Source organism: Fukomys damarensis, unplaced genomic scaffold (assembly GCF_012274545.1).
Source record: "Fukomys damarensis isolate Sample0158 unplaced genomic scaffold, DMR_v1.0_HiC HiC_scaffold_2, whole genome shotgun sequence".
Classification (NCBI taxonomy): Eukaryota; Metazoa; Chordata; class Mammalia; order Rodentia; family Bathyergidae; genus Fukomys; species Fukomys damarensis.
Genome location: NW_022900914.1, coordinates 45,720,710 through 45,735,636, shown reverse-complemented (window position 1 = coordinate 45,735,636; position 14,927 = coordinate 45,720,710). Strand labels below are relative to the sequence as shown.

The 14,927-nt window shown below is 37.4% G+C and overlaps 1 protein-coding gene across 2 annotated transcripts; it reads right to left on the bottom strand.

Moving 5' to 3' along the window:
- Positions 1–3,686: 3,686 nt before the first annotated feature.
- Snrnp27 (small nuclear ribonucleoprotein U4/U6.U5 subunit 27) lies at positions 3,687–13,927 on the bottom strand. Of its 2 annotated transcripts, none has more exons than XM_010609668.2 (6): positions 13,830–13,927; positions 12,584–12,704; positions 11,586–11,698; positions 10,905–10,984; positions 5,986–6,050; positions 3,687–4,166 (listed from the first exon to the last, which is right to left on the bottom strand). In XM_010609668.2, exons 1-6 carry the CDS (start codon positions 13,861–13,863, stop codon positions 4,112–4,114), a joined length of 468 nt encoding a protein of 155 aa, XP_010607970.1. In that variant the 5' UTR covers positions 13,864–13,927; the 3' UTR covers positions 3,687–4,111. The 2 variants fall into 2 exon arrangements, with proteins under 2 accessions (XP_010607970.1, XP_019060864.1); XM_019205319.2 differs by having other exon boundaries at positions 3,704–4,166; positions 11,586–11,701.
- Positions 13,928–14,927: the final 1,000 nt, after the last annotated feature.

Genomic DNA, 14,927 nt, shown 5'->3' with positions numbered 1-14,927 from the left:
AGTTTTAGTTTTTAAATTGCATGCTATTATAAAATACATTTGAAAATTAGTGAAACATGCAATTCTATTAAACTAAACTACCTGAACTAATGCTACTAAAAGCTCTTTGATTTCGTTATCTTAATATTTTGAATTTTATATTTTCTCTTAAATTTTGTTATAAATACTTGGTATATCCTTTTTTATATTTTGTATTACTCCCAACTTTTTATTTTACTCAGTCTTATTCAATATGACCCTTCCTGTAGAATCATCTGATTGAAAATCACACTTATATTTTCAGAAAAAGCAGGGTGGGAGTTTGAAATATGACACAGAGACAGCAAATAAATAAAAACCAACATGTATAGCTTATACTCCAGACAAAAATAATACGTTATATAAATATCAAAGAATAAAATAAAGAAAGTACTGTTTCCTTCCCTGGTGGTGGAAGAAATGATCAATTAGCTAGCAACAGGAACTAGGAATTAGTATCATGAACTTCAAAGAGGATTTGGTGCCATCTACTGGAAGCGGAGTGAGTAGAAAACGGATTTGGGGAGGCTGGGGATTTACCTCAGTGGTGTTGCTGCCTGCCTTGCAAGCACAGGACTGGAGTTTGATCCCCCATATGAAAAAAGGCAAAAATGGATTTGGGGATTGAGATTTTTTCCCCCTAGAAATTATATTATACAATGACCAGTTGATTAAGAAAACCAGAAGTACAAGTTTTCAGTTTTCTTTAAAGATTTCCCCAGTCCATAATGCTTTGAAGGCCTTATGCAATCATGAAATGCACAGCCCAGCCTTCCCAAAAGCTGGAAATTCTAGAATGTTTGAACCTCAACTTTATGACCAGATTTTAAAATAAAAAGCTATGTGTAATAGCATAAACATAAGATTAAAAATCTTTAAGCATATATCAAGATAAAATTAATAGGGTTATCTTCTTGGTGGGTACAGGATAGTCCTTAAACACTTAATGCCTGTGCTGAGCAGCAGGCTTCTTACACACTATGGGAGCTCTGACTGAGGGATGCCCCTTTAGTGAGTACTTTAGATGGTAGGGAAGACTGTTGACACTTCACCTCTAAGTATCTAAAAAGTTCTAAAATTGTGGAAATCAAAACTCCCTATTTACAACTGAGTTTGAAACTTCCTAACCACTGTGACATTAAAATAAATTTTATTTGTTCAATTTTTGAGGAATTTTGTTCCTTAAAGTATTAAAAAATTAGGACTGGAATTTCTCCTTTAATACCAATCCCATTTTTTGTGGCTAGCTTGGACATTCCAGTATCGTGACACTAAATTTCTTTTTCTTTTTTCTTTTTTTGGTACCAGGGATTGAACTGGGGACCTTGAACTTGGCAAGGCAGGTGGTGGAACCACTGAGCTAAATCTCTGGCCCTAAATTTCAAAAATTCAAATTTTAATTACTCCACAAATACTTAAGATTTTTAAATGTGGCAATGAATAAAACATGGAGATTATATATATATATATATATATATATAATTACACAAAATACTATTTAGCAGGATTTTTAAAGGTAGATTTACAGTTATATTGGCCCAGAAAGATCTCCAAGGCACTAATAAGTTATAAAATGATCCCTACATATTACTTGTTCTTAAAAACTTGTTCTAAACTAGATAGGCATGGTGGCACATGCCTGTAATTCTAAATAGTGGAACGATCACAAGTTTGAGGCCATCGTGAGCAACTTAGTGACACTATCTCAAAATCAAAAATACGGGCTGAGGATATAGCTTTGTGCTAGAACACTTGCTTAGCTTTCATGAGCCCCTGGGTTCAATCACCATCAAGAGAAAAAGAAAAAAAAAAACAAAAACAAAAAACTATGTATTTTCCTTATTCCCACTCTGTGGCCTACATACATGCACAGACTAAGGAAAGATATATGCAAAGGATCAGTAATAAAGAAGGAGAAATAGGACTGCAGCTACTGTTAAGAAAAAAATTAGTTTGCTCTACTATTTTAAAAGTTCTACAAAAAGTATTCATTTGTTATGTGGGTATAAAGGTTAAAATAAAGTTGGGAAGTTGTTAATAAGAAAACCATAAAGTGACCCGGCCTTTGCAAGGGTTATTGAACAAGATTCTTTAGTACCTTCAGGTAAAAGAATACAATGAATTCATGATTTTAAGTAACATTTTTCTGACTATATCAGTAATATACATCATAGAAAAGGATAATTAAGAATATAATTATCCTTAAGCCCCCCAAAATATACATTTTTATGCCCAACTGAAATCATACTGTAAAGGTATTTTTCTGCACTTAACACTGTACACTGTGGCTATTTTCCCATATATCATATTTCATTAAATATTCTTTAGAAATTAACATAGCATTCTGTAATATAAATGTTCTTTAATACTATTCAATTTTTTATCAGTACTGAGGATTGAACCTAGGGTCTTCACACTAAGCTACATGTAAATAAATAGAAACTAGGTGCAGAACAGTCCTATTCAGAATGCTTCTATCTTCTAACAAAATAAGATATATATATATATATATATAAATACATACATATATATATATTGTTTTGGAATGTATGAAATATCTCTGAATGGATACTCCTGTTAATAGATATTCTTTATAATATCTGAATTATGTTCTAATTTATGTAGGTATCCCCCCAAATAAAATTTAAAATCTAACCACAGTGTCTCAAATATCAGCAAGATATAAAACAGAATGGGCAGGCTGGGAATTTAGTTCTGTGGTACCATTGCCTGCCTTGCAAGCACAATTCCTGGTATGAAAAAAACAACAACAAAAACCCCAGAAGGGTGATGGTATTTATTATCTTCAGTAAAGAAGGAGCTTCCTTCAAATGGCAAAAATAAAACTTGCCAAAAGACAACAGATCCAAGATTTGGAATTAGCAAAAGAAATACGTATAGCTAATATATTTTTAAAGTATTTGTCCCTCTTAGATACTAACCAAGAATAAAAGCCCAAATATTACTTTATCCATCAGATGGGAAACTTTAAAAAAAATTATACCTACTATTCGTGCATGTTTATGAAATGAGAATGCTGTATTTACCAGTGAGATTTTTTATCTTCTAGTTATACATATCAAAAACCTTAAAACTTGTATAACCTGCCCACTTATCCTCACCCAATATTATCCCATCTATGAAGTGAACCTGAGAAAATGGACCAAGTACAAAAATGTATATGTAATAGAGATCATAGTCCCAGTTCTAATTATAATTCTAAACCATGAGAGACATGTTCACTAATAAGTAGCTACGACTCAGTATAGAAGTATAAGGATAAATATAGTAAGTATGCAGTGTGGAAGTATAATAAGCAGCTACTACAAAGTTTCCAAAGAATGCTTAAAAAAATGATCATAGTTCATGGGGAAAAAAAGAGAATCGTATATGCATTTTGATCTTATAGGTAGAGGTGGGAAATACAGATACACCCTGAGAAGTTTGGAAACACATATACTAACATGTTAATACTAATTATTTCTGGGAATAGATAATAGATGATTTTAAGCTTTTCTTTTAATCTCTGGTTTCTCTCAAGTATTTTTAAAATAATAAACATGCATTCCTTTTATAATTGAAGAAAACAATAAATATTATTTGTGGAAAAAGACACAAAAATCCAAAGCTATATATACTTTTTCATTCTCCAATTTTTAAACTGCTAAGAATCAAGTTGTCTAAATTTGTATGTGAGTCTAAAGAGATTCTTATACCTGGCAATAAAAATGTTTATCAAATATAAATGGGTAGAAATATTACTTTATTGGAGAAACGTCCAAATTACTTTCATGTTTTTAAAAAAGTTCTAACAACCATCCAAGAAAAAAACATATACAGCTTCCATAGGAATAAGAACAAACAAACTGGGGCTGATGATTGCCTCAAATGTTATTTCCTTTTTAAAAAAAAGTAGTATTTAACCTATCTTCTCTGGAGGAAAGGTAAGTGAACTGCATACATCATAAATAAGATTTTCTTACTTTACAAGAAGGAAGAACTGAGATCCCGTTTTTGATGCATATTAAATACAAAATACAAAATCCACTCTCTGACCAAGATGGGGGGAAGTTGTTCTTCAACATTTCAATTCTCATGCAATAAAATCCAAAGGTCTGTTGAATCCACCTTTCCTATTCATGTACTGCCTATGATGAGAAGAGAAAAATTGTTATTATTTTTTAAAAATCTGGAATATACATAGATAAACATTCCTCAGTGTTTAAACTAAAACCATCTTTAAAATGCTAAGGTTTAGGATAGAAACTTCTGAAGGCTGTTTAATGCATATTAGGAAAAACATTATTTTACCTTTTTCTTTTTTTTTTATGTTTAATTTTTTTGAGACAGGGTCTTGCCTTGTAGCTCAAGTTAGCTTTGAGCTCACTATGTAGCCCAAGGTAACCATGAATTCACAGTGATCCTCCTGCCTATGTTTCCCAAGCACTGGTATTACAGGTTTGCACCTTCAAGCCCTTAGAAGCTTTGGCAAAATTGTGTATTAGTCTTATTCTGATTTATTTACATGTTAGGAGAGAAAATTATCCATTAGTAATTTCTTTTTTTTTTTTCCTTTGGTACTGGGGATCGAACTTGGGTCCATGTGCTTCCCAGGCAGGTGGTGGAACCATTGAGCTAAAATCCCCAGCCCTCTGTTAGTAATTTCTTTCTTTTTGTGGTGCTGGGTATAGAACTAATAACACATGCAACTGTTCTATTACTGAGCTACACCTGTAGCCCATACTTTTTTTTAACTTAAAAAGCAAAGTCAGAGTCTTTTGTATTTCTTAAACACCAAGTTGCAGTATGGAAGTATACTTTCAAAATTATTTGGGAAGATTCAACAGACTTTAAAAAACAAAAAACAGCCGGGGTAGTGACATACATCTATTACTCCAGTTACATGGAGGACAAAGCAAGAGGATTGGAAGTTCAAGGACAGCCTGGAAAACAGCAAGACTGTCTCAAAACTTAAACAAACAAACAAACAAATAAATAAAAAGGGCTCAATGGTAGAGTGCTTAGAACTCTGGGCCTGGGCTCAATCTCCAGTACTCTACCACCCCCCAACACACATCAAAAAACAGCTGAAACTCCATACTTATTTTAGGCAACATTAAACACTTGATTTAAAGAAATAGAGGAGTTTCAAAAGAGGTAGTCATCAAGCAACTTCAAGAACACCATAACGGTTCTCCCCAGAAGACTTTACTTGAAGGTAATTTTACAAGATTATTCACTATGATTCTAGTACCTTAGCCCGTGGTACCCTCAAATTACATTGTTTACAGTCTAAATGAATTGGAGTATTAATCTTTTATCAGTGATAAAGGTGGAGAGAGGGCAATGCTTGAATGTGTCTTGACTTTCTTATTCACTAAGAATTCAATGACAGTTCAAGTACGATTTGTTCCATCTCTAAGTACACAATGCAAAGTACTAACCACTATACGATCATGGTGAGCTACCAGGGACCTCCATCTCTAAGTAACAGAAGCACATATTTACTGGTGAAATCCTTACATAATCAATATAAATAAACAGTTCAGAAGTGATTTATTTAAAATTTATATAATTTATACTGAAATCGAACTCCAAACACTTGAGGTTTGATTTTTTTTTTTTTTTTTTTGGTACCAGAGATGGAACTCAGGACCTTGCACTTGTGAGGCAGGCACAGTGCCACTGAGCTAAATCTCTGGCCCAGAGTTTGATTTTTTTGAAGAATTTACTATCTCTAGCCTTAAAAGATTTAAGCTGACTATCTTATCTACAGCAGCTATTTGGTCCATGTAAACTGGGAAACAACTTTAACATACCAAAATATGGAAGATACCTATTAAAATAAGGAAATGTATGTAAAACTGCTATATTTCCTAAACAAACATAATTACCCACTAAAAAGGTTTTTTCCCCAAGTATAAAATTGATTTTAATAGTTCAAAAGTAATGGGGATCTATGCATACCTGTACTTCCTCTTCTGAGATACATTTATGGCATAGGCATTTACAGAACCATCTACTTTCTTCCCCTGGAGAAAAACAGTAAACAAAAATAGGAAGGACATATTAAATACCTAAATGGAAAAGGCAGATCACATTGACACACTTGAATGGCAAAACCCAGCAAAAAAAAGGAAAAGTCCAATAAAGAGAATTTTACATCCTAATAGCCCATGAACTCTCAAGCATAACAACTTTGCTCACATTTCTACAGCCACACATAAACAAATATTCAAGTCAACAAACAATTATAATACATGCATATGTGCAAGTCATGATGGGAAGTATGGTAGACAATCCTAACCCTTTTGGGTCAAACAGTCCTCTAAAACCAGATAAACACTGCATGTTAACTCCAGAAAAACTGACATTCACACAAAATTTAATCTATAACCTTAGCTCATAATACTGTTAAGTCACAGCTCAACTAGTTTCCATTTTTCTAATTCCATTTCTTGCACAAGCCTTGGCATTTTGATCTTTTTTTTTTTGGTACTGGGGATCAAACTCAGGTCCTTGTGCTTGCGAGGCAGAGGCAGGCGGTGGAACCACTGAGCTAAATCCCCAGCCCATGGCATTTTGATCTTTAAAGCAAGAAGCAGGATATAGAATATGGACACTAATGTTCAGTTGTTAAACCATTTTTTTTGTGTGTGGTAGTAGGGATTGAACTCATGACCTTGCACTTGCAACAGAGGCACAGTGCCACTGAGCTAAATCCCTGGCCCAGCTATTAAACCTTGATCTTTCTAAGAGGCACCTCTATTCTTTTCCACAATTTTTTTGTCTTTAGATCCAGCCAAGTTAACTCAACATACTTCCTACTTGCCTGAACTGCCTGCACTGCCCCCATCCAATCTTCAACTATCTGGTTCTTATCTATTATTCAAGGGCAATTCAAACAGTCCACCTGCCAGGTAGTACCATTTTTCTAACTCCAGAAGAACGTTAAGTGCACTTTCCACACAGCACCTTACACTGTACCTATTATGATGATTATGATTTGGCTTTTTGAGACAGAGTCTTGAACTTGTGGTGATTCTCCTGCCTCAGCCTCCTGAGTGTGAAGATTACAGGTGTACACCATCATGCCTAGCTTTTATTGAGATATGTTATGATGTTATTTTTCCTATGAGATCGCAAGTAGTTGGGTGTGGTGGTGCACACCTGTAATCCCAGCACTCAGGAGGCTGAGGCAGAAGGATTGCTGTGAGTTCAAGACCAGCCTGGGCTACATAGTGAGTTCCAGGTGAGTCTCAACTACCTAGTGAGACCCTGTCTCAAAAAACAAAAAACAAAAAAAAAAAGAGAGAGAGAGAGAGAGACTGCAAATATTTTTGGTTTTGGGTATGTTTTTGCAATACTGGGTATTCAGCCCTTTTTGATTTTGAGACAGGGTCTCACTAAGTCAATAAAGTGCTCAGGTTTAGTGCAATCCTCCTGTATCATCCTCCCAGAGTGCTGGATTACTGGTGTGTGCCATCACGCCTGGATAGACTGCAAGCTTCTTAAAGAAGGGAAATGGACATATCTGAGTCCCCTTTGTATCCTCACATCCTAGGCTACTGTTCAGAAATGACTGCTAAATGAACGTCATTAGCTAACATCAAGGAACAGACAGACAGACATACACACATATGCACACATACTTCTCCATCAGTATTCACTGAGTGTAATCTATCTACGTAGCACACCCATTAGACGTCTGTATTGGGGGAAAATTACAGACGCCTAAAGATATGGACAAGGTGAGTTACAAATCTGAAGTAGAGCTAAAATAAATATGTATGGGCTCAATTTTCTTTCTTTCTTTCTTCTAATAAAGGAAGGTAATTTATTTGAAGGTAGGAGAAGAGGGAAGAGAGACATGAAAGACAGCTACTCTGGACAAGTGAGGAGTATTTGAAAGGGAAATACTCTGGACTCAATTCTCTATTTCCGTTTTCATCTATTTTTGTGGAAAGGAGAAGATACTGAGCAAATCATTTGAAATGTTTATTCTGACCTCCTAAGAATAGTAGGTAGGCATGATTAGGAAATACTGGCCTTGACAATAAATGATACTCTCTCTCTCTTTTTTTGTTGGTGGTGCTACTGATTGAACTGAAAGTCTTGCACATGCTTAGCAAGTGCTCTATCACTGACCTACATCCCTAGTCTTTTTTATTTTTGAGACAGGACCTCACTAATTTGCCCAGGTTCTCCAGATTCAAACTTGCTATCCTCCCAAGTAGCTAGGACAAAACGGAAATGTGACACGACACCTGGCAGTGATAACTGTTTTACAAGGTTCAATTTCTAAAGGCTTACTGATTTTTAGAAGCTTTGGCAGAATTGTGTATTAGTCTTATTCTGATTTATTTACATGTTAGGAGAGAAAATTACCCATTAGTAATACAACCAAATGTTGAAACTTTCTAGAAGAATGTTAAAATCGAAGGGAAAACAAGTGACCACTCTGGCATGTGACAAGGTCTCACAATAGGGCTGGGTGTAGTTCAATGGTAGACCATTTGCCTAGCATGTGATTAAGCCTTGGGTTAGGTTCTCAGCACATTAAAAGAAAAAGAAAAGGTCCAACAGTAGATCAATGATGGAAATATCACAAGATATACATTATTGAAACACATGAATGAGGTAAGAGACCTTATAACTGATAGTCATGAAGCCAAGCGCAGTGAACAAAATTAACATCCTTATAGAGGTCATTAGAAAACAACTTAGAGGGCGGAACTGCTCAAGGGTACAGCAACTGCCTACCATGGGTATACCCCTGGGTTCCATCTTCAGTGCAGGAGGGAAAAAAACTTCAACTGACACCACTTGATCACATGGTACCCCGTAATTTTTATAGAATCTATGAATTCTTACCTAATATTTTCTTTGTAAACAAACATCTTCAGCAATGACTACATTTAAAAATGAAGGGTAGGACAGGGGATTTAGCTCAGTGGTTCCACTGTCTGCCTCACAAGCACAAGGTCCTGAGTTCAATCCCCCGTACCAAGAAAAAAAAAAGGTAGCTCCATCTTTACACCTGACACTCAGGAATATCAAATACAAATTAAGGCTGTAGTAACACCAAAAACAAACAAGAAAACAGTTCCAACAAACTCCTTCCCTACCCTTCTATCAGTAATATTATAATTGCTTTACTTTGGGGCTATTTTTATTCACCCAAAACACACACACACCACAAACACACACACACACACACACACACCCCATTACACTTATAAAATACTTTTTGTAAATAACAAAGAATTTGGTGAATGTAAGGTGGGGAAGCTTATATAAAAACAGCATTAAATTCCAAAATGGGGCTCACATAACCACTGCAAGAACAAGAGCTCATTCTTAATCTTTTCACCTCAGAACAGTCATGCTGTCATAGTCCTCTAAAGTTATACTTTAATTTTAAAACTTATAAGCCCTGCACTATCACATTAGTTAAAAAGAAACTTTTACAGCATCTGAAATTACTCCATTCCATTAACAACTCTATAGAATTACGGATTAGGGGAAATGGACTATTTTTCACAATTCTTGAAAAATCTCAACTGCCATTTGCAAAACTAAATGAAAAAACTTAAAATTCTAGAAAGGAGATTTTTTTGTTGTAAATAACATCTTTTTTTGTGTGTGTGTGGTACTGGGAATAGAACTCGGGACCTTGTGCTTGTGAGGCAGGCAGTGGAACCACTGAGCTAAATCCCTGAGATTTTAAAAAATATATTATTTCCCACACACTATCCCTTTCTCCATCTATCTTCCTCCCCTCCTTCCACTTCTTCTCTTCATACACCTCCACTTTCCATCTCCCATTTCTTGACACATCTTCCTATCTTTCTGTTCTTTCCCCCTCTCCCTATAACCTCCCCTCTCATCACAATCTCTCCTCTCTTCCTGATGTATCAGTATTATGAGACAGCACTCTCTAATCCATCCTCATCCACCTCTGATCTGAGACAAGAGCAGCTGCTCAATGTCATCTTTATATGGCAGCTAAATAATAGTCTATGTCTCTAGCCGGGTGTGGTGGCTCACGCCTGTAATCCCAGCACTGAGGAGGCTGAGGCAGAAGGATCACTGTGAGTTCCAGGCCAGCCTGGGCTACATAGTGAGTTCCAGGTCAGTCTCAACTACATAGTGAGACCCTGTCTCAAAAAACCAAAAAAAAAAAAAAGTCTATGTCTCAACAGTTCCCCATGCTGCAATCCTGTTCTGGGTTAACTGTATCACTCAGGATCCCCAACTCAATGCCTCAGAGGTATCACTGACTACTGACTCCCACCCCAATTACTCTAGCTCCTGAGTAGATCTCAAATAGTTTAACCCTGCATCATCTTTCACCTGCACGGCTCACAGTTCTCCCTGCCTCTAATCTAACCCACCTCTTATCTGTCCTCCATGCTGTTCCCCTCCTCAATACCTAATGAATGAACCCTAAAATCCTTAGCATGGCTAAAGGCATCTAATGCCCTCCATAATTTGGCTCCTACCTCTGTGTGCAGCCTCAGTCACAATCACTATCTCCTCAGTATCTTTAAACTAGTCACTGAGTTTGAAATTCCCAGAATATACCCACACGCCTACAGAACACACCTACTACTTCACAACATAGTGCACTCTGAAAGATTTTCCTCCTTTTCATCTGATCACCTGTACTTGTTCTTTAAGATCTAGCTCAAACATCATCTCTGGCAAATATTCCCTGATTTCCAATGGCAGTTCAATGCTTACTCCTCTGTGGTTTCAAACAGGTAGTTACTATTTCATAGCCAAAGAAATTACAAGTGACAGTAAAAGAATATGGAAAAATAGGATGGATGTAACAGATTAATTCAAAATGGAATGTTTAGCTGGCTGTATGTTTTACTTACTTTTGTGGAGTCAAAAGAAGCAAATCCCATTAACTTCATCATTTCTATTTCTTCCTCTGTTTTGCCTTCTAAGTCTTCCTCTGCAAAAATAACATTTTTATTTTTAGGATTGACTTCAATTCAAGGCCAGCCTGGCCTACACAGTGAGTTTAAGGCCAGCCTGGACTACACAGACAGACCTTGTCTCAAAAAAACAAAACAAAAAACTCCACAATTTTTTTGAACTCTCATACCATTTTTGAACATATGCATTGACAAATAAAAAGAGGAATAGCAAGAGATTAAGAGAGATTTCACTAGCAGAGAACACACCAAAAAAGGTGAATTCAATGAGAAAACATGCTCTTAAGTTCAGACAGAATGTGACTTAGGGTACAAGAAAGGACTGGGCTCACTCCTTGGAGCCTTTATGTGGGACCATCTCTAATATCAGGTATGACATAAGCTAGTTTTGAAGACACTTCCAAAATAGAATAGCCTCATGTTTTAAACTCCCCTTCCTAAATTATATCAGAAGCACCACACATAACCAGCAACTCACTAAGGAACAATTAAAATCTCAAAACCATATGAAATGGACACTATAAAAAGCTTACTATTTAAATGTCCAAAAAATTAAACTTCTATAATTCTATCATGATTGAGGTTCTCTAAACAAGGCTATTTATCTAATAACATTACCAGTAATCTGACGTTCCTTGCTCTTTGTTTCTTTTGTTTCTTTCTTTTCCTCATCTCTTCTTTCTTTCAGTCGTGAAGGAGAAGGAGATGTGGATCTATGTCGTCTTGGAGATCTACTATTTAGAAGTAAAGATGTTAGAAACAGATGTACATTGCAACTGTTGATGAGCACAAACATACGTGATTTCTTGAAAGGTGAAGGCTAAACAAAGCCAGACCCCCAGACACTCCCCACAGCAGAGTGCAGAAAAAGGCTCTGCCTAGACTCTGATTGTTAAAAGGAAAAGTTAAAAATACAGGTTATTCCTTTGTCATCAGTTGTAATCAGTGCAGCATTCTGGGCTAGAATGTTTTTTGTGAGGCAGAAAAACTTGCCTTCAAAGTTTCTAACAATTACAAACAAACCACAAAAAGTCAATTTAAACAGCAAAAAGTTAATTAAAAACAAAAATACAAAATACTTATTTGGTTTTTTTTTTTTGAGACAGGGTCTCACTTTATAGCTCAGGCTGCTGGCCTTGAACTTGTGGCAATCCTCCTGCCTCTGCCTCCGGAGTGCTGGGATTACAGGTGTGAGCCACCAAGCCCGGCAAAAATACTTAATTTTTAAACTTGAGTTTTATTTATTTTTTGGTTTTTTTAGTACCGGGAATCGAACTCAGGACCTTGTGAAGCAGACAGCGGAACCACTGGGCTAAAATCCCGGGAACTTGAGTATAATTAACCCCATTTTGCTTAAGGGCTATTGGCTTTAAAATAAAGTGGGAAGGCCAGGGATTTAGCTCTGTGGTTCCGCCGCCTGCCTCACAAGCGCAAGGTCCTGAGTCAGATTCCCGGTACCTAAATAAATAAAAAATAAAGTGAGTGGGATTAAGTTTCATCCATTTCACTACGCTGTAAATCCCTTAATGCATGATAAAAACACAAGTCGTGGGCAATGACCGGCTTCTTTGCGGCTCCATGGCCGGCCGAACTTCTGGTTTGTTTTTTGCACCAACCTGGAGCGCCGCCTGTGCGGGGACCTGGAGCGGCTCCTCCTGCGATCTCTCTCCCTTGATCGGGACCTTTCCCGGCGCCGGCGTTCTCTTTCCCGGGAAGTGGACCGGGATCGCCTGCGTTCTAATACAAATACACAAAAATTGCAGAACCCAAAAGTACAGTATCTCAGTTATCTAGAGCTACACTGCCCAACAGAAATATAATGTGATCCATTCCTAGTAGTCACAGTGAAAAGGTAAAAAGAAACAAGCAGCAATGGTTTTGTTTTGTTTTTGGTAGTCAGGATCGGACTCGGGTCCACGTGCTCGCGAGACAAGCGGCGGAACCACTGAGCTAAATCCCCGGCCCAAGCAGCAATAGTTTTAACAATGAATTATTACTCATTATATCCAAACCTTTAACATTTCAACATGTAAGCAAAAAAATTTTTTTTAATAAGATATATCACATTTTAAAAATAGGAAGTCCAGCGTCTATTCTAGACTCAGTACGTCTCAAATTGGATCAGCCATAGTGCAAGCGCTCAATGGCCACAGGCAGCTTAGGGGCTTCATTTGAATCCTAAAAAAACCGAATATTTACTAAGCGAGGAAATTTTTACTAAGGAAGAAAAGGATAGATTGTGCTCGCTTCGGCAGCACATATAGTAAAACTGTAAAGGCTAGATCTCTTGATGCAAGTCCAGGCTCTCTACGTTGAACAGCCTCATTTACTGGGCTGGGAGAGAGACATTAGGTGAGCTCCCTGGACTCAAAATTGCAAAAACCATTTTCCTTAATAAACAGGGCAGGATACTTAGGTTTATTGTGCATCTATGAGCCAAGCAAAACCACAAGTGAGTATTACGGAATGTGACTCAATTCTCTCACTAGTTTTTAAAAGTACGTACTATTACCCCGAAATGATCACGGGAATTAGATTCAAAAAGGGTGGGGGATTTGTGCAGTCATCTAGAAATTAAGTGAATGAACTGAGGTCTGAATCTAGAATCACCGACCACACGTATAATAAAAATTACCGAATAAGGCTGACAACAAGTTGGTGAAACCGTAATCCTGAGAGAAACGAAATCCCCCCAAGCTGCCTTATAACCGGTGGGTCAGGGCCCAGGTCTTCATTCCCTCATCCACCATTTGCTCTCCTCCTCGGGAGGCCCAGCTCTCTGTTGCTCTGGTACTGAAAAAAAAGGGGAGGTGAGACATGTGTCTCCCACCGAAGCCCCAAGCTCCCTGCTTCGGAACTCACCCCTCCGCGGGGATCTGCTGCGGCTGCGACCCATTAGAAGTCCTACTTCGCCTCACACCACCCCGGAAACAGCTGTGCAACAACATCCGGGTGAGACAGGAACTGGGCTTTGACTTCCGACTAGAAAACATCGAGACAAGTCACTAAGGTTCCGACTTCCAAAGAAAGCTGTGCGGTAGCCCAGAATCCTGCGGCCCTAGCCTCGGACGCCCGTGGTCTTAGACTGCGAAGATTTACGTTCCCATCTTCTTTGTCCACCCTAGGCGTTAAAATGTGCCCTTTGATATTCATCTAGGAATGTCTAGAGAATTCAGCCACATACGCACCAATTTAACCCAGCTTTCACCCCCCCCATTTTTTCTAGTCTTTGTCCACGTGCATAAAATACATTAAGCCAGTTTAAACATAGCATACTCAAGTAGGTTGTATTTACGAACCTTTTCACATTACATTCTCTCATAAGGAGTGAATACACCAGCGTTCACCACGTGTCACTTCTCTTTTCTCTGATGCTAATATTGAGAAGGCACTCAAAAACTTCTATGGGTTTTGGTAGGTAAAGCAAAGGTTGTATAATTCCATTCTTATTCCTACAGAGTATCTCCCAGAAGCTGCCCTAACTCTCCAAATGAAGGCATTATAAGGCTCAAAATTACAAAGACAAGGAGAAATGCTCTCTTGTTTTCACAAGGCAAACCTTTCTTCAGTTGATCATAAACACACTAAGCAGGAGAAGCTTGAAACTGTACTTCAAATCAAACTTTATTGTTCTACCCGCTTTCTCTACAGTGAGCAAGTCTGATGCTCTGGCTTTTAGAACAAAGCTGGGAAGAGATTAGGTGAGATTGGAAACACCCTGACCACTAGCCATAACTTTTTATTAAATTCAAATGTGCCTCTTTAATACTCATCCCAACACAACCTTCTGGAAAAGAACAGGCCAAATATAAGATTTCCATCACAAAGCTTAACTCCCAGACTCTTGAAATGATCCTGATAGAGTGTGGACTGAGGTGTTGAAAAAGAGAGGTTCAGTGGGTAAGGGAGCTAGGCCTCCAGGAGAAAGATTTAGAAATGTTACCATAGAAACACACCACT